The 22437-nt window shown below is 49.4% G+C and overlaps 1 protein-coding gene across 4 annotated transcripts in view; it reads left to right on the top strand.

Moving 5' to 3' along the window:
• The first annotated feature begins 585 nt into the window (after positions 1-585).
• The window catches only part of LOC142249959 (P-selectin-like), a 1135883-nt gene continuing 1114031 nt past the window's right edge, over positions 586-22437 (top strand). For all 4 annotated transcript variants that reach the window (XM_075321989.1, XM_075321986.1, XM_075321988.1 and 1 more), the window contains exon 1: positions 586-705. In XM_075321989.1, coding sequence (XP_075178104.1) covers positions 703-705 — 3 coding nt within the window. In that variant the 5' untranslated portion in view covers positions 586-702. The remainder of the gene's footprint in view (positions 706-22437) is intronic.

The raw sequence follows: 22437 nt of genomic DNA, 5'->3' as shown, positions 1-22437 counted from the left end.
CATTTTTTTTATTTATTTATTTATTTTTACACCACAATAGAGACGCACACAGCGTCTATGATTCCAAGGAGTCAGACATGCTGTCACACTGGGTGGGGTGCAGTCTGACTGCAACCAATCACAGATGCCAGACAACTGGTGGGCGGGGGAAGCAGTGCATATGCATGAACTTTTAACTAAAGATAAGCCAAACCTGAAGAACCCGAACTTCCACAGTTTAGCTAGTCCCTATCCTTGCAGTCTCTAATTTAATGCATTATTTTGCAAAAAATGGGGATTAAGGACTGGTCCATATGAAGTCAGCAGTGAAATTCACAGCAAAAAAAGCCTTATGTATAGCATCATTCTACTCCATTAAGTGACGTGCATTTAAATTTGCACTGTAATTTTCCCTTCAAACTGTCAAAAATCTTCAAGCTATAAAATATATTCTTGATCTACTTCTCTACTTTTCCTATAGTATTTCTCCTTTAGATCTGCACTATGAGTAGGAATGTTTGTTTATCCTGATCTTCCTTTCATTTGCTGGAAATACACTTTCCTTTTTGGCACGCCCTAAATCATTAGGCATGAAAATCACACACGAAAAGCATTTTTATCACACATGCACTCACAATACTTTGAGAAAGGCAGTGAATTGTAAAAGAAACTTGTTTCATGTTATTCTTAAGAAAGGAACCAATTTGTGAAGATTGATTCAAAATGGTAAGTTTCTGCTTCATATAATACACATTTAATGAAGTGACCAGATGTATTTGCAAGGTAGAAACTATATGCATGTTTTACAAGATACAATTAATTAAGCAACCACTGCTTTCATCACATAAGTACTGTTATTATGTAATGTTTATTTTGTTAATATAGACACTATTTAATCCCTAAGGCTATGTGCGCACTGGGAAATTAAATTTCCTTGCGTAAATTCCGCAGGCTCTCAAAGATCTTATCACCTGCGGAAAAAATCCGCACCCAAATCCGCACCCAAATCCGCATGCGAATTGTCGCGTTTTGTTGCGGATTTGGTGCGGAATTGGTGCGGATTTGGTGCGGTTTTTCCGCAAGCTGTTCCCTGTGTGATTTTTACATTAGATTAGGGAAAACCCGCAGCTACCTGCGGAAAAGAAGTGACATGCACTTGTTTTTGCTGCGGGATTTCCGCAGCAAAACATGCAGCTGTCAAATTCTGCCTAGTGCGCACAGGATTTTTTTTTCTCCATAGGATTTGCTGGTGATTCACTGCAGAGATGTTATGAACATTTTCTGCAGCGAAACATGCAGCAAATCCGCGGAAAATCCGCGACAAAATCCGGTAAGTGCGCACATAGCCTTAAAGTCTGAGAGATGTTTCATTTTTGCACTTTCATTCTTCCCTCATCTTCTTCCAAAGTCCGTGACTTTTTTTTTTCCCACAGACATGAACATACAGTATGAATGCTTACTTTTTGTGGATTTTTGACTAAAACCATCCATTATATCATATGATGTAGTGGCCAAAGTAAAAAAAAAAATCAAAGGTGATATTGCAAAAAAAAAATCTCAATTTCATATTGTTTTTATATCATTCATTCTGCAGTAAAACTCACCTGGATACATGGTTCATGATCAGTACGATTATAACAATAACAAATTTGCAAAAATGTTTTTCTGTCAGTAGAATCAACCCTCCTAAGTCATGTATATGGGCATGCAGGTAATAAAAAGTTGAATAAATGATACCTTGATATCTGCAATCCAATTTCCTATCCCAGAGAAATCTAAATTTTTCTTCATTTGTATATTACCTGTTAATATATTCATCCTCATGAGAATCTGCTTCAGGGGCTTATATTAAACTAGAAGCTGGCCCGATTCTAACGCACCGGGTATTCTAGAATTTACGTATTGTGTAGTTAATGTATGATTTTTGTTATATATATATATATATATATATATATATATATATATATATATAGATGTTGTTGTGTTTAGTTGCCAGTGTTTGTGTAGGGCGCTGTAAATATTCTGGGTGTTGTCTAGGTGTGGGGGGGTGTGAGAGCGGTGTTGTATGTGTGTTGCGTTGTTTGTGGAGCGCTGTGTGTCTGCAGCGTTCTGTGTGTGTGTGTGTGGTGCTGTGTGTGCTGCACGGTTTGTGTGGGTGTGGAGTGCGTGTGTGTGTTTTGGGGGGAGGTATGTTTTGTGCAGTGTGTGTGTTGCGCGGTATGTGCGTATATTTATGTATGCCGCGGTGTTTGTGTGTTGGGTGTTGTGTGTGTGCGGCGTTGTCTGTGTGTGTGTGGGTGTCTGTGTAGGGCGGTGTTTGTGGTTCCCAGTGTGTGTGTGGTGTGTTGTGCGGTGCGCGTGTGGCGGTGTGTGTGTTTTGGGGGGAGGTGTGCACCCCTCATCGTGCTCCATCCCCCATGCTGCGCACCTCCCATCGTGTTCCATCCCCCATGCTTCGCACCCCCCATCATGCTCCATCCCCCATGCTGCGCACCCCCATCGTGCTCCGTCCCCCATGCTGCGCACCCCCATCGTGCTCCGTCCCTCATGCTGCGCACCCCCTATTGTACTCCATCCCCCATGCTGCGCACCCCCCATCGTGTTCCATCCCCCATGCTGCGCACCCCCCATTGTACGCCATCCGACATGCTGCGCACCCCCCATAGTGCTCCATCCCCCATCGTGCTCTATCCTCCATGCTGCACACCCCCCATTGTGCTCCATCCTCCATGCTGCGCACCCCCCATCGTGCTCCATCCCCCATGCTGCGCACCCCTCATCATGCTCCATCACCCATGCTGCGCACCCCTCATCGTGCTCCATCCCCCATGCTGCGCACCCCCCATCATGCTCCATCTCCCATGCTGCACACCCCCCATCGTGCTCCATCCCCCATGCTGCGCACCCCCCATCGTGCTACATCTCCCATGCTGCGCACCCCCATCGTGCTCCATCCTCCATTCTGCACACGCCCCATCGTGCTCCCTCCTCCATGCTGCACACTCCCCATCGTGCCCCATCCCCCATGCTGCGCACCCCCCATCGTGCTCCATCCTCCATGCTGCACACCCCCCATCGTGCTCCATCCTCCATGCTGCACACCGCCCATCGTGCTCCATCCCCCATGCTGGGGCCGCCGGGGGCGGGTCCGAGCGTGGCAACGTGTGCCAGGGGCAGGGCTGAGCGGGCGAGGCGTCAGCGTATGCCGGCTCCCTGCACATGTGTACCGGGAGCCGGTATACGCTGGTAACCATGATACACATTGGATAACTAAGGGAAGCTCTTCCTATAGTTACGTGATGTGTATCATGGTTACCAGCGTACACCGGCTCCGTCACGATCCCAGCATCGCAAGGTTATGTCCGCCGGGGGCGGGGACGATTGTGCCAACGTGTGGCGGGGCGAGCGGGCGAGGCGTCAGCGTATGCCGGCTCCCTGCACATGTGTACCGGGAGCCGGTGTACGCTGGAGCGGGGCTGAGCGGGCGAGGCGTCAGCGTATACCGGCTCCCTGCACATGTGTACTGGGAGCCGGTGTACGCTGGGGCGGGCGATGCGTGCGGAGGGCCGGGGCGAGCGGCTAATCCATGCGGGGGCGGGGCCAGGCCGAGGTGAGCGGTCAATCCGTGGAGGGGGCGGGGCCAGGCCGACAGTTGTCACTGTAATGACACTGTCATGGTGACACAATTTTGGAGCAAGACAGACAGACAGACAGACAGACAGATTAAGGCAATTATATATATAGATAAAGGGAGACATTACCAGTGTGAGACATGTAGATAAGGAGAGCAGACTGTCAGTCATTACATGTCTCACACTGGTGATATTCCCTTTCATTTAAAATAAGTCTCAGAAGCAGATTCTCATGCAGCTCAGTGTTTGGCCCATAGATCTTAAGAGCTCATTTACATATAAGAAAAATGTGGATTTCTCTGGAATAAGACATCAGATTTCAGATACCAATGTATCATTTTATGAAACTTTCTTTCACCTACATGCCCATGTGGATGGCTTTCAAGGGTTTGTCATAATGGCATATTCCTTTTAAATAGTGAAAATAAAATTGGAAATTAGTAAACAATTAGGAAAAATTGCTTGAGTCTCCATTTTCCAAGACCCATAACATTTTAATGTTTTGGTGAAAGTATGTTGTCTTGTTTCTTGCATTGTAATATTTTTATTGATATTGTTTTGGGGTAGATATAACACTTTGATCACTAATTGCATTTTTCTGTAAGGTTGTGGCAACCAAGTGAGCCCAATTCTGGCGTTTGGTTGTTAGGAAGTTAATCCTCCTATCTGCTTTTAATTAGATACCATCATGATAACACTCTGCTTTTTCTTGCTGTATGTTCTTCTATAAATCTAATAATGCACAATAAATACCACAAACAGCCTAAGGCCGTGTGCGCTCTGCACCGCAGCGTACAAGGTCCGCTTCAGAGCGCAGCTGAAAAGCTCCATTCTGAAGCGCCTGGTGCCTGCAGAATTCATGCGCTCTGCATGTTGCCTCTCCCTCTAGACAGCATGCAAAGCAAACGAAAGAAGTGACATGTCACTTCTTAGAACGCAGCAATTTGGCAGCGTGCCGAAGCGCTGCGTTCTAATACACCACGTGGGCATGGGTTAGGCACAATCTTCATAGATTGTGCTGGGGACGCAGGACACATGCAGTTACGCTGTGGTGCAGATCGCAGCGTAACTGCATGAAAATATGCCACGTGGGCACAGAGCCTGAGGGAGGACGGGGAGACTGATCTCAAATTTTTTTCATTAGAAGGCCGGTTCAACAAATCCTTTTTTTATTTTACATACATGAAAAACTGAATGATTTTCATTACAAAACTTTAGATCAGATTTTCATCAGTATTTGGTCAGTGTCAAATTTTACCTTCAGTGTTTCATCCATTTTACACACATGCAAAAAAGAACCTGATGCAGATGCCTCATACTTCTCCTATGAAAATCAATGAGAAAAAGACTGTACTAGGATGCCAGCAGTGTGCTGTTTGAGTTTTTCACTGTCCTATTGACTGCTTTGTGTCATATCTTTTTTTTTCTATTGCAGACCTTTGGTCCTCATAAAATATGAATAGCCCCATGGAGTAAAATAATTTTATATATAAAGCATGTATTATATCGGCAATATAACCTCTTCCTTCCCCACCTCCTCTGCTGAGCTACTCAGCTGCATGCCTCTGAGTTCATACCAAGTGGGATCTCTGACCTCATCATCATTCTCTCTGTCCCACTCATCACCCTGACAGTAACCCTCCTCCTTTTCCTGCCCTGACATCACAGCACAGTACGCAGTGCACCTCAGGTATCTGAGTCTCATCACCATCACCTCTACCCCTGGGACTTAACATTTGGTGACGAGGGTCTGGATTTTGCTCGGACCCTACTTCATCCAACCCTGGATCCAACTGACAAAAATTTGGGCATCATTGCAGCTGCTTTCCTCCTCTTGAGATTGTGAATCTTTGGAGCAGACCTCTGTTGCTCATGGAATGGAATATGTGAACAGCTCCGCAGACTCGTCCATGTATGGTTTCCCACAGTTATTTGGGTAGTTGAGGAGTTGTGACGCAGGGGAACAAGCAGGGCCGTATTTACCATTAAGCACCTGTGGTCCCGTGCCTGGGGCGCCACGTTGCGGGGGGGTGGCACTTTCTGGCCTACAAAAAAAATAAATAAATAAATAAATTTTTTTTTACATCTTCACCCCCTCCGGACAGTCTATTAAATCCGCTGTGTTTTCGGCGGGGAAGGGGGCCAGGGGGGGGCGGCGGGGGTGAGAGACGCACTTCCATATATCTGTACTTGCGTCTTTAAGACGCGAATACAGGTAAACTGTGGGCGCCGCCGGGCACAGAGAACTGATTGACCCTGGAAGTGCCTGCACTTCCGGGGTCAGAGGCGCGCCAATCAGCTCCGTGCTGTGTCATCCAATGCTGCAGATGCTGCGGAGGACAGAACACTCACCGGAGCCAGCAGCAGCAGGAGGATGACGGACACCGTAGGAGGAGCGGCAGCAGCAAGAGGAGGCGGGAGGCACTAGAGCAGGTAACCGCTGGCAGAGTTCCAGTGCTGTGAAGTGAGGATTCTGGGGGAGGGGCAGGCAGGCTACAATGTGAGTATAGTGGACGAGGGGCAGGCAGGCTACTATGTGAGGATAGTGGATGAGGGGCAGGCAGAGGCTGCAATGTGAGGATAGTGGACGAGGGACAGGCAGAGGCTGAAATATGAGGATAGTGGACGAGGTGCAGGCAGAGGCTGAGACTGGGGGAGACTGGAGGGAGGCAGAGGCTGAGACTGGGGGAGGCTGGAGGGAGGCAGAGGCTGAGACTGGGGGGAGGCTGGAGGGAGGCAGAGGCTGAGACTGGGGGGAGGCTGGAGGGAGGCAGAGGCTGAGACTGTAGGGAGGCAGAGGCTGAGACTGGAGGGAGGCAGAGGCTGACACTGGGGGGAGGCTGGAGGGAGGCAGAGGCTGAGACTGGGGGGAGGCTGGGGGGAGGCAGAGGCTGAGACTGGGGGGAGGCTGGGGGGAGGCAGAGGCTGAGACTGGGGGGAGGCAGAGGTTGAGACTGGGGGGAAGGCAGAGGCTGAGACTGGGGGGAGGCTGGGGGGAGGCAGAGCCTGAGACTGGGGGGAGGCTGGGGGGAGGCAGAGGCTGAGACTGGGGGCAGGCTGGGGGGAGGCAGAGGCTGAGACTGGGGGGAGGCTAGGGGGAGGCTGAGACTGGGGGGAGGCTGAGACTGGGGGGAGGCAGAGGCTGAGGCTGGGGGGAGGCAGAGGCTGAGACTGGGGGGAGGCTGGGGGGAGGCAGAGGCTGAGCCTGGGGGGAGGCAGAGGCTGAGACTGGGGGGAGGCTGGGGGGGGGGCAGAGGCTGAGACTGGCGGAGGCTGGGGGGAGGCAGAGGCTGATGCTGGCAGAGGCTGGGGGGAGGCAGAGGCTGATGCTGGTGGAGGCTGGGGGGAGGCAGAGGCTGATGCTGGCGGAGGCTGGGGGGAGGCAGAGGCTGATGCTGGCGGAGGCTGGAGGGAGAGAGGCTGATGCTGGCGGAGGCTGGGGGGAGAGTGGCTGATGCTGGCGGAGGCTGGGGGAGAGAGGCTGATGCTGGCGGAGGCTGGCTGGAGAGAGGCTGGTGGTGGAGGAGGCTGGGTGGAGAGAGGCTGATGCTGGCGGAGGATGGGGGGGTGAGGCTGATGCTAACGAAGACTGGGGAGTGAGGCTGATGCTGGCGGAGACTGGGGAGTGAGGCTGCTGTTGGGGGAGGCTGGGGGGAGAGAGGCTGAAGCTGGGGGAGAGAGGCTGATGCTGAAGGAAGAGCTGCTGAGGCTCGGGGAGGCTGGTGGGAGAGAGGCTGATGCTGGGCGAGAGGCTGCTGCTGGAGGCGGGGGGAGAGAGGCTGCTGCTGGGGGAGTGGGAGATAGGGGCTAATGCTAGAGACAGGGGACAAGGGTTGAGGGATAGTGCAATGACAAAATCGATTGGGTGGGGGGAGTGTAAGGACTCAGAATTAGAGAGTGGCAGCATTGGGAGCTCATTATGGAGAAGGTTCAGCATGTGTGGGCTCAGTATGGAGTGGAGCAGTGTAGGGGAGTCAATATCAAGAGTGGGGTAGTGTGTGTGTGGGGGGGTGTCTCAGCATAAGCTCTAGTGTGGTGGTCTTAGCATGAGTGGGGCAAAATAGAGGTGCTATTATGGAAAAGAGGAGCTCATGGAGAGGGGCAGCATGCATGGGACATTGTGAGGAGGGGGCAGCATGCATGGGACACTGTGAGGAGGGGGCAGCATGCATGGGACACTGAGGAGGGAGCAGCATGTATGGGACATTGTGAGGAGGGGGCAGCATGCATCGGACATTGTGAGGAAAGGGCAGCATGCATGGGACATTGTGAGGAGGGGGCAGCATGCATGGGACACTGTGAGGAGGGGGCAGCATACATGGGACACTGTGAGGAGGGGGCAGCATGCATGGGACACTGTGAGGAAGGGACAGCATGCATGGGACACTGTGAGGAGGGGGCAGCATGCATGGGACACTGTGAGGAGGGGGCAGCATGCATGGGACACTGTGAGGAGGGGGTTTGGCGCCCCAGGATCTGGTTGCCACAACAGCATTGCCCCTCCAAAGGGTTAATGCTGAGCCTGGAGGTAATTGGGGGAATCATTGGCCAGTAAGTTCAACATCCAACGCAGTTTCTCCCTCAGGCCAGCAGAGGGAGCTCTGAATCTGGAGTTCCAGGGAGCATTCCTCAAGTCTGACCTGAGGGAGGAGTTAGTGTTCAGTCTGTGAGGAGAGAGCAGAGAGTGCAGACGCAGAGTGTGCAGTCTGGTGAACTGGGGCTGGAGCTGGTTAGCTCAGTCCAGTGAGGCCAGAGCTACAGAGAGGCAAAGAAGCAGAAGTGGACATCGGAGTCTTTGGCCACCAGGGCCTAACATATTCCTTGGTAGCCGAATCCGAAGGGCAGGAGAGCTGCAAGCACCTGGCCCATAAACAACCTGAAGGTACAGCTGCATCACCAGGGCCCGGTGTGGACTCCAGCAGAGAAGCACCAGAGAGGGCCTGCGCAGCCTACCACACAGGGAGAGGGACGTACCACCGGTCCCAGCAGCAAGAGGGCCATTGCTAATCCAGAGTGCAGGGTCCTATAACAGCAAAGAAAGAACAGGAGTAGGCCTCATACTCATCTGGCCAAAAAGATACCTCAGTTACTTCCAGACCGGCCGGAGCCCTCTACCACCTGTAACGGTCTCCCAGGACTAACCGTTTGCAAAGTAAAAGAGGAGAAGGTAAAGAGTGTTACATCTCGTGGCTCTCCTCTTGCAAGGAATGAGGTGGTCCCCCATTCCTTGTCTGCCGCAAGCCTTCCTGCTCAGCAGCGCCAAGGGCCTGGGAGACTGCAGGAGTTTCCTCCTCCTAGATGCAGCAGAAGGGTGACACCTAGTGGTTTACTCCTTGTAAGGAATGGAGTGGTCTCCCATCCCTTGCCTGCCACGTGTCCTCCTGCTCAGCATCACAGAGGGTCGGAGTGGTTGCACAGTGTGCAAAGGATAGATGCTCAGGGAAGCAGCAAGACTTCCCTTAGCTCTGCACATTGTGAAACCGAAGATCCCGCCTTTATGACCCAGAGGCAGGAGGTTGAGCATGTGCCCCACGTGACGTCTTCTGATTCGCTCACTGGTATCACACGGCCAGATAACGAGGCTGGTGATGTGCTGAATCCTGACTGGCCGGGCCAGGACGTCACAGATCATGATTGGGTCACATCCATCTCGCGCCCGCCCTTGGCTGGAGCTACATCTCCTTAAAAACCCCTCCTGCCATCATGGCGGCGCGCGACCGTCCTTCTATGTTTGGATGTCTGGCAGCGTGCTGCCACGCCACTGTACAGACATTGTATTTTGCATGTCTCGCCCCTGCCTTGCTGCTCCGGCAGTATTCCGTTTAACAGGCTGTGTTCCTGTCCCAGGTGAGCTCCTTGAATCTCTGTCGGACTCACCTGGTTTCTGAAGCACACGTGCGTGGGCACCTCTGTGCTACCCTCGTGCCATATTCCTGTGACTCCCGCTGGCACATGTGCGTAGGCACCTCTGTGCGTCCCCGTGCAACAGGTACACCGAGTTGTGAGCCACGTGCCATACAACCCTCACGGGTTAGGGCGGACAGGTGTACGCAGATCGTCTGTGACATTCCAGACGATCGCTAGCAGCAACCCGCTCACTCTTCTCCCACCATAGCAGCGGTCCCTTACACCGCACAGTGGACCTTGACCGGCGGAAGCTGTCCATATACCATCTTGGCACGCTTCCCCGGGTCCCCCTCGTAACAAAAGAGACTGTTGTTTGTGTCCGGTCCTTTCACCGCCCTGTCGGCCCTGCACTACACCGCAACTGCATAGACACTTACCAGCACCAACTGTTGCCCCGGGGTACCGCTCCACCTGTGGGGAGCCGGACCATCCAAGCTGCCATTCCACCAGCCCCGGAGGCCCCATACAGCTGCGGCGGCTTAATAGCCGCAAACCACAGGTGACGTCACGAAAATATAAACTTTAATAAGCACCCCCACTGCAGACATCTTAATTGACTCCCGCCAGGGTCATGGAGTCGGGCCCCGCCACCACTGACGATCCCCCGGACTAGTCCGGCCCGGCACCGGGTGTCCCACAGCCCTGGGGTGAGCGAGTCAGGGGCAGCATGCATGGGACACTGTGAGGAGGGGGCAGCATATATGGGACACTGTGAGGAGGGGCAGCATGCATGGGACACTATGAGGAGGGGGAAGCATGCATGGGACACTGTGAGGAGGGGGAAGCATGCATGGGACACTGTGAGGAGGGGGAAGCATGCATGGGACACTGTGAGGAGGGGGCAGCATGCATGGGACACTGTGAGGAGGGGGCAGCATGTATGGGACACTGTGAGGAGGGGGCAGCATGCATGGGACACTGTGAGGAGGGGGCAGCATGCATGGGACACTGTGAGGAGGGGGCAGCATGCATGGGACACTGTGAGGAGGGGGCAGCATGCATGGGACACTGTTGACGGGGGCAGCATGCATGGGACATTGTGAGGAGGGGGCAGCATGCATGGGACACTGTGAGGAGGGGGCAGCATGCATGGGACACTGTGAGGAGGGGGCAGCATGCATGGGACACTGTGAGGAGGGGGCAGCATGCATGGGACACTGTGAGGAGGGGGTAGCATGCATGGGACACTGTGAGGAGGGGGCAGCATGCATGGGACACTGTGAGGAGGGGGCAGCATGCATGGGACACTGTGAGGAGGGGGCAGCATGATGTGAGGACAATGTGCAGATCATATTTCGAGGAAGGTGTGGTGGATATAATTTATAAGGGAGGCCAGTGTGGTGTTTTAGTTTATTAGGAGCAGTGTGACAGTCACAGTATATAAGTGGGGACGGTGTGGTGGGAATATTTTTTACTCATGCTATGTTTTGATGTGCCTGTGGTGATCCCCATTGGGGGGGGGGTTAGTGCCCTTCGTTTCTCATTGATACGTTTTAAAGTGTTTTACAGAATAGATCTGCCTTAAACAGATATCGTGTGCAAAAACTCAGCTTTACGTTGTCACTAAGGGGTGCGAGCACTTAAAGTGCCTAGGGCAGCATGAATGCAAAATACAGCCCTGGGAACAAGGGTAACCTCTGAGGACTATACTGTGTTGGAAGTTGAGGTGGAGGAAGAGGAGGAGAGGCCACTTGATAAAACACTTGCACCAAGTGTATGTAACTTTGGGTTTCAACTATATTTGCCAATGTCAGAATAATGAGAGAGAGAGAGAGAGAGAGAGAGAATGTTTTAGTGTTGTCAAATGGGAATTTTTTTCCATGTCCAATTAATGGTTCTTATTTGTGACGCGCCCTCGGGGTCTGGGGTTACCCGTCACCGGGCTGCAGTTCTTCTCCTGGGTCGCCGCGGTGGCCTTGCCCGTTTTTGTGACCCCAGCAGTGTCAATAAAGATGGGGATGGGGATGATGGAAGTAGCTAGTTGTTCGTGACGCCACCTGTGGTGTGGGGCCAGTATTAGCCGCCGCTGCAGAAAGTCTCTCTCTTCTGAGGCAGATGGTGGCACAGCTAGGGTGTTGCAGCTCTCCTCAGATACAGCTAGGGACCAGGGAGGATGATGGTGGTAGTGGTAGTCACCTACGGCGAAGGGGCGCGATGTTGGAAGCGCCGGCAGTAGTGGGACGACACAGAGGCTGCAGTTCAAGGTCTTTACTCACTGGATGCGCACTTCTGATGGAGCACCGAGCTACGCTGAGATGGGCTTCAGCTGATCCCGGATACTTCGGAGGTCGAGGCCGGTGTTTCCCTCTGTGCATCTCCTTTCGTCGATTTCCCTCCACCCCAGCTCCTCGGATGTGGAACGGGTCATGGGTGCCTTCTGCCCTCCCCACAAACCCTGGGATCCCCCTTCTTTCCTAAGAACCCAGGTCGAGCCTCCAGCTCTAGACCACAGTCTCTGCTCTTCTCTTCGTGAGTGCAACCTGGCGCCTGCTGTGCCTGAATCCAACCGACTAAAGTGTGAGATGGCTCCATACTACCCCTGTTGGTGCCACACCTCTCAGGTTCCTAAACTAGTGAGCAAGAGGTCCCATACCTCGTGATGGCCACCCCAGCTCCTACCCTAGCCTAATCCCAGTGGAAAAGCGCCTGTGTTATGTGTTGGTTGGTGTGTTATAGGTGGTTTACCGGTGACAACCTCCTCCATATCCGAGATGAATACTGCACCTCTGATGAGGTACAGTACCCTGTGGCGCCTAAAGCCGCAGGGGCGCCACATTTTCAGAGGCTGACCGGGATAACAACGGGCATGTTGTAGCTGGTATTCAAATACTGCCCTCTGCTGCTCATAAAGCCTTGCCAACATGTGAAATGTTGATTTACAGCATGTGGGCACATTGCACACCAGTTGGTGAGCACTTGGAAGTCCTGCTGCAGCACTGCCAGACCGGTGTCAGCTGTAGCTGACTTGCGAAAATGGGTGCGCACAGTGTATCTTCACATGTAACTCAGGCAAATCTGGGTACATTTTCAGAAACTACTGAACCACTAAGTTGAGCACGTGTGCCAGACATGATATGTGTGTGAGCTTGTCAGCGTCAGATCCACCACCAGGTTACACATGACCATGCCTGGTTGTAATTTCAGTGGCGAGAGACAAAGATATATGCCTTCTGTAGACCTTTCAACAATTCTGTGTGGGTGTGCTGTGTGTCACTTAAATAAATTAGTTTCAGCAGAGCCTGTTGCCGCTCCCCAGAAGCAGTGCTGCATGAAGAAAGGGGGAGACCCTAATGAAATTAGTCCCAACAATCCAAGGTGTTGATAGCACATGTGCTGTTCTCGGGTTTGACTCTATCCTGGCCTCCACAAGGTTCATTCACTGTGCCATCAGAGAAAGTAGGGTCCTTGGCCACAAGCATTGTCCACATTCCATGGTTAAGTGGACCTTCCCAGTAACTGAATTGGTCAGGGCACAGATGATGTTATGAGACATGTGCTTGTGTAAGACGGGTACTGCAGACCTGAAGAAATAGCGGCGGCTTGGGACTGAGGGACGGCAGCCATCATCAGCTTGTGGAAAGCCTCAGTATACACAAATCTAAATGGTAACATTTCCAGGCAAGCAGTCTGGAAATGTGGCTGTTTAGTGTTTGGGCCTGTCTGTAGGTGGCTGTTTATTTCTGCTTGATTTCCAAGGCCTGGGGTAGGGAGAGTAGAATGCTGCACTGGAACAAGTAGGTGGCATGGTTGCTGACGGTGTCACACTTATAATGAACTAAGTTGTCTGCTAAGCATTCAGCAAACCTATAGCACAACTGAAACAAGCAGGCTTGTAGTATGTGATAGGTTTGCTGTATTGGTGTGTTATGTGTGTAAGTGGTGCTGCTTCAAAGAGGGCACTTTTCCGTGGCTCATTAAGATGTTTAATAATTAAATCAGGAAAGGATGGGGAGGAAATTGGGGAAGAAGATAACTCCAATTTTTTCATAGGCTGCAGTATTTAATGGCATGAAGTTTTCTATGTGTGAGATAGTTTCAATAAAAAATACCAGCAAAGTAAAACAATGGGGGTGTATTTTAGGGCTGTAGCTCAGCAAGAAATGCAGTTTCAAGATTAAATATAGAATAATTCATCATTTGTGGACCATTTACACAATACAAGGGACAATTAGCAATATTCATCCCTGACGTCCTATATTTCAAATGTCAGACCCAAGGACAGTCATTAAAACTAATGAAGCTTATATACAATTGGGGCAGATTGGTTTCAGTTTAAGGTGCTCAACATTTGGTGAATCACTTAATTTAAACTAAACGGACGCCTTTAATGATAAAGAGATATGTTTGATGGTTTTTGCATCCGTCATACGGCAAACAAAGCATGCAACCAAACTGATGATGTTGTGTTGCCATATTTCTGTACTGATACTGGTTTTGGTGATGTATTCATGTACTGATGGTGGTTCTAATGAAGTCTTCCTTTTTGGATAGTGGTTTTAGTCACATTCATGTAGTGATGGGTATTCTGGTGCTGTATTCATGTACGGCTGATGATTCTAGTGATATATTCATGTAGTGATGATGGTTCTCATCATGTATTGATCACAAAAAAGCATAATGAGTACATGAATATGAAACCAAAATCATCATTGGTGTATAAACAGAACACCAGAGCCATCAATTGTCATGAAGTGACTGTGGTATAGTGAGTAGAGATGAGTGAACATGAAGTTTGAGGTTCGGATTTGGAAACAGACTTCCAAAAAAACAAGGTTTGGGTTTGAAGTTTGAGTAAGTTATGAGTGCAAACTACTAAAGAGAGCAGCGCTGTGCTTGAGAATAAGTGATGCTCAGCACTGTGCGAGCCACATGCAGTGTTTAAACTGCTCACATTTGGTGTAAAATCAACATGATCAGATGCAGTGTGCACACACAAACAGAAAAAAGAAATTAAAAGCCCTGCCTACCCTCCAAACAAGTGTTTTGCTTATGGCTGGCTGCATGTGGGCAGAGACACAAACTGCTCAATTACTGACTTCCATTGAGGTTTGGTTCAAGTCAGGGTCACAAACCGAATCTTACTTAAGGTTCGAATGTACCTCGAAGGGTTCGCTCATCTCTAATAGTGAGGGACAGGGGCTTCGTCACACGTGGTCAAAATTTCCAAGTTGGGAGAGTGTTTAACACTAGAAGTCCCAGAGAGGGGTCATTTAACATTTCTACCTTTGGAACCCAGAGACGGGTCGAATGACCTGAAGGATTTTTGCTAACATCCTATAGTCACCGTCTTTTGTTCTGTAATTAAGGCCATTACTGTCGCACCACAGGAGGTTGGTTTTTTTCCATTGAGTTTGGCCATTTAGTTTCTAGTTAGTTCTATTCAGTTTATTCAGTTTCATTTGACCCTCTTTCGGGACTTCAGGGGGGAGCTCGAAATTTCTGGGACTTCTAGTGTTAAAGCAGTGTGTGTCACTACCTGCATCATACTGTCCAGAAACCAGAATACAATAGTTCTTTTAAAAGCTGATAGCACTGAACAAAGTCACAGCAGGGAGCAAGAGATTGTGTATTAAGTAGGGAATCTGGACCGGTTTCCACAATATTTAGGGGTTCACAACCTGCCTTGTGGCATCCAGATCACCCACATTCATATGCTGCTAGTGGCTTTTGCAAATAATTACAAAGCAGGCCTCTAGCAATCAGTGTTGCCTGATACAGTAAAGAACCATTCCTGTTTCCATAATAGTTAGGGTTTCACAGCCTGACTTGTGCTGTCTGTCCACATCAGCACCATTGATTTGTTGCTAGTGGCTTTTGTAAATACAAAGCAGGACTCTAGCAATCAGTTCTGTCTGATACGGTAAAGCACCATTCCTGCTTCCACAATAGTTAGGGTTTCACAGCCTCACTTATGTCGTCTGTCCACAGCAAGCCACATTCATACATTGCTAGTGGCTTTTGAAAATAATTACAAAGCAGGACTCTAGCAATCAGTGCTACCTGGTACAAAGTACTCACTTGTACTTTCTCCACAATATTTTTGGGGTCCAAGTTTGCTTGGGCTATCAACATCTGCAAAAATGTCAGCAAAACCCAAAATGAAAAAAAAAGTCAGTTCTTAAAGGACAGGGACGTTGACATGGTGTTGTCAGTGGTGCTTGATGCATCCACTATGTTCCTTGCCAAATTTCCCGGTCTGGAACGTAAACATGTGTGGAAGCTAGAAGAACGAGAGCAGATTCTGTCTTGGTAAGCAGACAAGGCCTCTTTGCATTTGTCAAGCAGCAACCAATCTTCCATGAACACACGGTCTACTGTGGATACACAGAAGGATGGCCCATTCAGTCCTCAACCTCTTCTTCCTTCCTCCCCCATCATCAGTCACAGGAAACATAAGACCCCAAGCTTGTCCACTGGGAGGATCTGTTTTGTACGTATCCTTTGGTTGGGTCTGGTTTCTCGCCATGCAGCATTGAAGAGGGACAGGTGGCATGCATTGATGCGCAAGTATTTGACGACCTACGGCCAGAAGAAAGCCACTTTGAGGAACCTGATTTACTGTCTCCAGCGGTGCAGGCTGATGATGATGAGACACAGTTGCCATCAGGTCAGCCTACAATCTCAAGTGTGAAGGAGGATGAGATGGAAGATGAGGTGGCTGATGATGAGTCCACTGATACGACCTGGACCATTGACATGCATAGCCAGCGCAGCAACACAGAGGAAAACGGAAATGTAGCACAAACACAGGCATCAAGGGATAGTAGTTTGCCCAGAGTGAGAACTGGGTCAACTGTTCCCAAGAGCATCCCCCCTGTGACCCAAGTCAGGGCAAGGGGGCATTCAGCCGCTGTCTGGAATTTTTTTTCTGAAAGTCCTTCAGAGAAAAACATTGTAATCTGTAGCATCTGCCATACTAAGTTGAGCGGAGGCCAGGGCAATGGCAACCTGAGCACCACCAATATGCGGGACTACATGGCAGCCAAGCACCCCAGTAGGTGGACAGAAAACCAGGGAACTAAATTCTTATCTATGGGTCAAAACACTGTCATGTCACCTGTGCTATGTCCTTCCCAATCTGCTGACCAGGAAGCAGGCGTTCATGCATCCTGCCCGCAAGGTGCAATTGCACAAACACAGCAAACATCAACCACATCCACTTCATTGTCCCAGGAAAGTGTCCAGTTGTCCGTGCCTTAAATCTTGGAAAGGAAATGTAAATACCCAGCCATGTAGAACAGGCATAAAACCTAAATTCGCACATTGCCAAATTGCTAAACGTGGAGATGTTTCCATTCAGGCTTGTGGGAACACAGTGTTTCCGTGATCTCTTGGCTGTGGCTGCCCCATGATACAGTGTTCCCAGCCACCACTATTTTGCCCATTGGGCCATCCCCGCGTTACACAAGCACGTGTTAAACAATCTCAACCGTGCTCTGAACAAAGCTGTAACCGTGAAGGTCCACCTTTACAACAGACAAGTGGACAAGCTGACGTGGAAAAGCCCTTGTGGACAAGGATGATACATATATGTCATGACACCCTGGGTAAACCTTGTGGAGGCTGGGACAAACTCGCAAACTGTAACATCACACATCCTACCCATGCCAAGAATGGCGAGCCTAACTTCTACCACCGTTTCCGCCTCATCATATGCCACTTCCTGTCTCCCCTCCTCCTCTTCCTGCTCCTCACCCTCTGCTGAATTACCCTATCCATCACTGCCAAGCTGGGAGCATTGCAGCTGCACATCGGCAAAGCGGCAACATGCTCTGCTGAAGTTGATCTGTTTAGGTAACAAAGCACACACTGCAGCAGAGCTGTGGTAAGGTGTAAAGGAGCAGATCGATAAGTGGCTCTCCCTGCTGCACCTCCAACCCGGTCTCGTCTTTTGTGACAATGGGTGTAACATGGTGGTGGCTTTAAAGGTTGACAAGCTGGTATACATGTCATGCATTGCTCACGTGCTGAACCTAGTTGTTAAGAAATTTCTGAAAACATACCCTGGCTTGCCATACCTACTTGAGAAGGTGTGCCGTATTAGTGCATATTTCCACCATTCCTCTACCGTTTTTGCTGGTCTTACAGCGCTGCAAAGGCACTTTAATTTGCCAAGTCAAAGACTCATGTGCGACCTGCCCACGCGGGGGAACGCTACATTCTATATGTTGGCGAGGATTACTGAGCAGCAGAGGGCAGTAGCTGAATACCAGCTTCAACATGCCCATCAGACTGAGAGTCAGCCACCACACATCACTGTTGAGTGGGTATAGATCGCTGACATTTGTGAGGTCCTTGAGAACTTTGAGTACTGCACCAAGCTCGTGAGCGGTGATCAGGCTATTATCAGCTTAACCATCCCACTGCTGTGTCTGTTGAAACAATCACTGCATAATCTTAAAGAGGAAGCTTTTAGTGCCCAGCATATGGCTATGGAGCAATATTTACCAATGGGTGATACTACCCAGCCCAGCCAATATTGTAAGGAAACATTTGGTGATGATGAGGATAAGGAGGATGAGGAGGAAGACGATTTATTTTTTGTGCTACCCAGGGGACTCCCAATACTAAACAGGGGACTCTTTACCCCAGCTTCATGTCTGTACAGCATGGTTGGGCTGGAGAGGAGGAGGTGGAGGAGGAGGAGGCGAATTAGCATGAGGAGAGGATGGGTGTTGTTCCTCCTGGTGGGGATACAGAACCTTTGGCTGTTTGCAGCTTGGCCCACATGGCACAGTTCATGTGTAAGTGTCTGTGGCAAGACCCTCGTGTGATACACATTTTATCCAACAACCTATACTGGTTGGCTACCTTTCTGGACTCATGGCACAAGGACAAATTTCCTTCTCTTCTTTTGGAATCACCAAAGGGTTGCACAATGGAATCCTTCAAGACGGTCATTGTAGATCAGTTGATGAAAACATCACCCTCAGACAACGCTGGCAGCAGAGTTACCGGCTGTTTTCAACACAAAGGATAAATTGGGAGAGACACCAACACCAGATCCAACAGAAGTGGGGAAGAAATGTGCACAAACTGGGCCATTTTCAATAAACCAAGGGCTATCTGTGCCTGTAGCAATGCCATGATGGGAGAAATTGCACAACATGGTCAAGGAGTACTTAGGTGACCATACCTGCATCCTTTCTGAAGCTTCAATTCCCTTTAAGTATTGGATGTCCAAGCTGAACACTTGGCCTGACCTCTTCTTATATGCCTTGGAGGTGCTGGCCTTCCTTGCTGCTAGTGTGATATCCGAGCGTGTTTTAAGTTCTGCTGGATCAATCATCACTGATAGGCACTCACGCCTCTCCACAGAAAATGCAGACAGACTTACTCTGATTAAATTCAACAAGGACTGAATTTCTCCACAGTTTGCAATCCCTCCAGATGAGGGCAATTCAAACTAAATTCCACCAAAATGTTAATTTTGACTACTGCTGTTAACATCCACCCCTTGCCATATAAAGCCATTTCTTTACTGTGTCAACCATGACTCAGGCCATAGGACTAATTTTTGTAAACACTATGCACATTGTGCAGTAGTGGACAAATCAGGAGAGTACTCCTACTCCAGTATAACTACTATTTGTCATTGGAGGCCCTTGTGAGGAGGACGTCCTGCGTCAACCATGTCTCAGCCCATAGGGCTAATTATTTTAAACAATGCACATCCGTGTGACAACCACATTAGATCCATTCTGTATACTGTCCATTTTTCATCCGTGTGCATTCCGGGGTTTTTTTGCGGACCGAAAAAAAAAATGGAAGGAGGGTTACATGCAGTCAAAAGCTAGAAAGATAGATTGCTGGATAGGTAGATAGAGAGATAGATAGCTGGATGGATAAATAGAAAAATAAATAGATAGACAGACATATATAATGTCCCACTCCTCTGCATTTTGTAATCTGGCACCCTTTAGTGCCTTTCAAGTGGCACTAAAGGGTGCTTAGCCTTGTATTTAGCCAAAAAATAAATAATTAAAAAACCGACGTGGGGTGCCCCCTATTTATTGTAGCCAGCTAGGCTAAAGCAGACCACAGCTGGCAGCTTCATCTTGGCTGGTAAACCAAAGCAGAGGACATCCCACACTGTTATTTTAAATTAAATTATACAAATACTTTAAAACAAAACTCATGGGGTCCCCCCAAATTGGATTACCAGCCAAGGTAAAGCAGACAGCTGTGGTCTGGTATTCTCAGACTAGGGAGGGCCATGCTTATTGGACCCACCCCAGCTTAAAAATAGAAGGCCACAGCCACCCCAGAAGTGGCGCATCTATTAGATGCGCCAATCCTGGTGCTTCGCAACAGCTCATCCTGTTGCCCTGGTGTGGTAGCAAACGGGGTAATATATGCGGTTGATACAAGCGGTGTAATGTCACCTGGCATTAAGCCCCGGCATTAGTGATGTCTCAGCATCTATCAGATACCCGACATCACTAACCCAGTTAGTAATAAAAAAAATAGACAACAAAAAAAATGTTATTAGAAAAAACACTCCCCAAAACATTCCCTTTTTCACCAATTTATTAAAAAAAAACAAAACAAATCCGGGTCCGGCATAATCCAATAAAGGGGTCCCACGACGATCCATACCATACTAACTGTCCCAGTCAATGAACAACAGAATGGAAGCCAGTGACAAACGCTGACCTCACGAGTAGAGATGAGCGAACCGTTCGCGGTTCAGCTTGAGCTCGATTCGCCGAACCGCTCGAACCACATAGGAAACAATAGGAGGCAATCTCAAACACATAAAAACACCTAGAAAACACCCTCAAAGGTGTCCAAAAGGTGACAAACAACTCACAACACAACACAAACCCATGGGAAAGTGACAAGAACAAATTCTCATGCTTAAACAAAACAGTGTTACAAGGAAAAGAGGAGGAGACACAGATATAGGCATGGCATGCCCTTCTAAAATCATGTAAAACACCGCAAGGTGACTCCAAACGGAGTCTCCCTTTTTTCCAAAAATTGGGCCACACAGACACCCACCCCTTCAGTGGCAGCACTTGTGCCCCAGTTGTACACTTCACAGGTAGATTTGCATCAAGCACATTCTAAAATACGCCATCCTTAACCGTCCCCAGGATGACACCGGGGTAGGTAGCAAAGTCTTTGCTGATGCCAGATCTGTTCATCTTGGCTCCTTTTAAAAAACAAAGCAAGGGTTACTCCAAGCGGAGTCTCCCTTTTTTCCAAAAATTGGGCCACACAGACACCCAATCAGTGGCAGATCTTGTGCCCCAGTTGTACACTTCACAGGTAGATTTTCATCAAGCACATTCAAAAATACGCCATCCTTAACCGTTCCCAGGATGGCCCCGGGGTAGGTAGCAAAGTCTTTCCTGATGCCAGCTCTGTTCATATTGGATCATTTTTAAAAACACTGTAAGCAAAGGTAACTCCAAGCGGAGTCTCCCTTTTTTCCAAAAATTGGGCCACACAGACACCCACCCCATCAGTGGCAGCACTTGTGCCCCAGTTGTAGACTTCACAGGTAGATTTGCATCAAGCACATTCAAAAATACGCCATACTTAACCGTCCCCAAGATGACACCGGGGTAGGTAGAAAAGTCTTTGCTGAACCATGAATTGTTCATCTTGGCTCCTTTTAAAAAACACAGCAAGCAAGAGTTACTCCAAGCGGAGTCTCCCTTTTTTCCAAAAATTGGGCCACACAGAAACCCACTCCTTCAGTGGCAGCACTTGTGCCCTAGTTGCAAACAGGATGTTTTGATTTGCATCAAGCACATTCCAAATCCACAAGCATTTACTCTCCCCAGGATTACACAGGGGTAGTAAATTCCTTGTGGATCCATGACTTGTTCATTTTGATGAACGTTAGTCTGTCCACATTGTCACTGGACAGACGCATGCGCTTATCTGTCAGCACACACCCAGCAGCACTGAAGACACGTTCAGAGACAACGCTGGCAGCTGGACACGACAAAATCTCCAAGGCGTAAGTGGAGAGCTCTGGCCATTTTTCAAGATTTGAAGCCCAAAATGAGCAAGGCTCCATTTGCAAAGTCATGGCACGATGTTCATTTGGAGATACTCCTGGGAGATTCACTCCCTGCACCACGGTTATTTGGTGGAAAAGCCGAGTTAAGATTGAGTAACAGCTTTTGCTGATACTCCTGTATACGTGCATCCCTTTCTATGGCTGGATTTATGTCACAAAATTTGGACTTGTACCGGGGATCTAATAGTGTGGCAAGCCAGTACTCGTCATCACTTCTAATTTTGACAATACGAGTGTCATGTTGGAGGTAGTGCAGCAAGAAGGCGCTCATGTGTCTTGCGCAGCCATGCGGACCAAGTCCACGCTGTGTTTGTGGCATAGAGGTGCTAAACGTTCCTTCTTCCTCTGACATCTCCCCACAACCTTTTTCAACTGAAAATTGACCAAGGTCTCCCTCATCCACTGAGTCTTCCATGTCCATGGACAGTTCGTCCTCCATTTCTTCATGTTCTCCTGCACTTTCCTCAACATTTCACCTTGTTTATCCCTGTCCCCCATGGTCCCATGCCTGCCGCCTTGGTGATGATGAACATCTGGACCTTGGTGATGTTGTGGTCTCTTGCGCATATGAATCCTCCTGTAGTTCCTCCCCTTCCTGTTGTCCCACCCCCTGACTCCGAATAGTGTTTAGCGTGTGCTCCAGCATGTAAATGACTGGAATTATCATGCTGATAATGGTATTGTCAGCGCTAAACATATTCGTTGCCATGTCGAAACTGTGCAGAAGGGTGCATAGGTCCTTGATCTGAGACCACTCCATCAGGGTGATCTGCCCCACCTCTGCATCTCGTTGGCCCAGGCTATACGTCATGACGTATTGCACCAGGGCTCGACGGTGCTGCCACAGTCGCTGTAACATGTGGAGAGTCGAATTCCTGTGTG

The sequence above is a fragment of the Anomaloglossus baeobatrachus genome, chromosome 8 (assembly GCF_048569485.1).
Source record: "Anomaloglossus baeobatrachus isolate aAnoBae1 chromosome 8, aAnoBae1.hap1, whole genome shotgun sequence".
NCBI classification, from domain to species: Eukaryota; Metazoa; Chordata; class Amphibia; order Anura; family Aromobatidae; genus Anomaloglossus; species Anomaloglossus baeobatrachus.
Note: the sequence above shows the minus strand (reverse complement) of the source record. Positions and strands in the feature narration are given on the sequence as shown.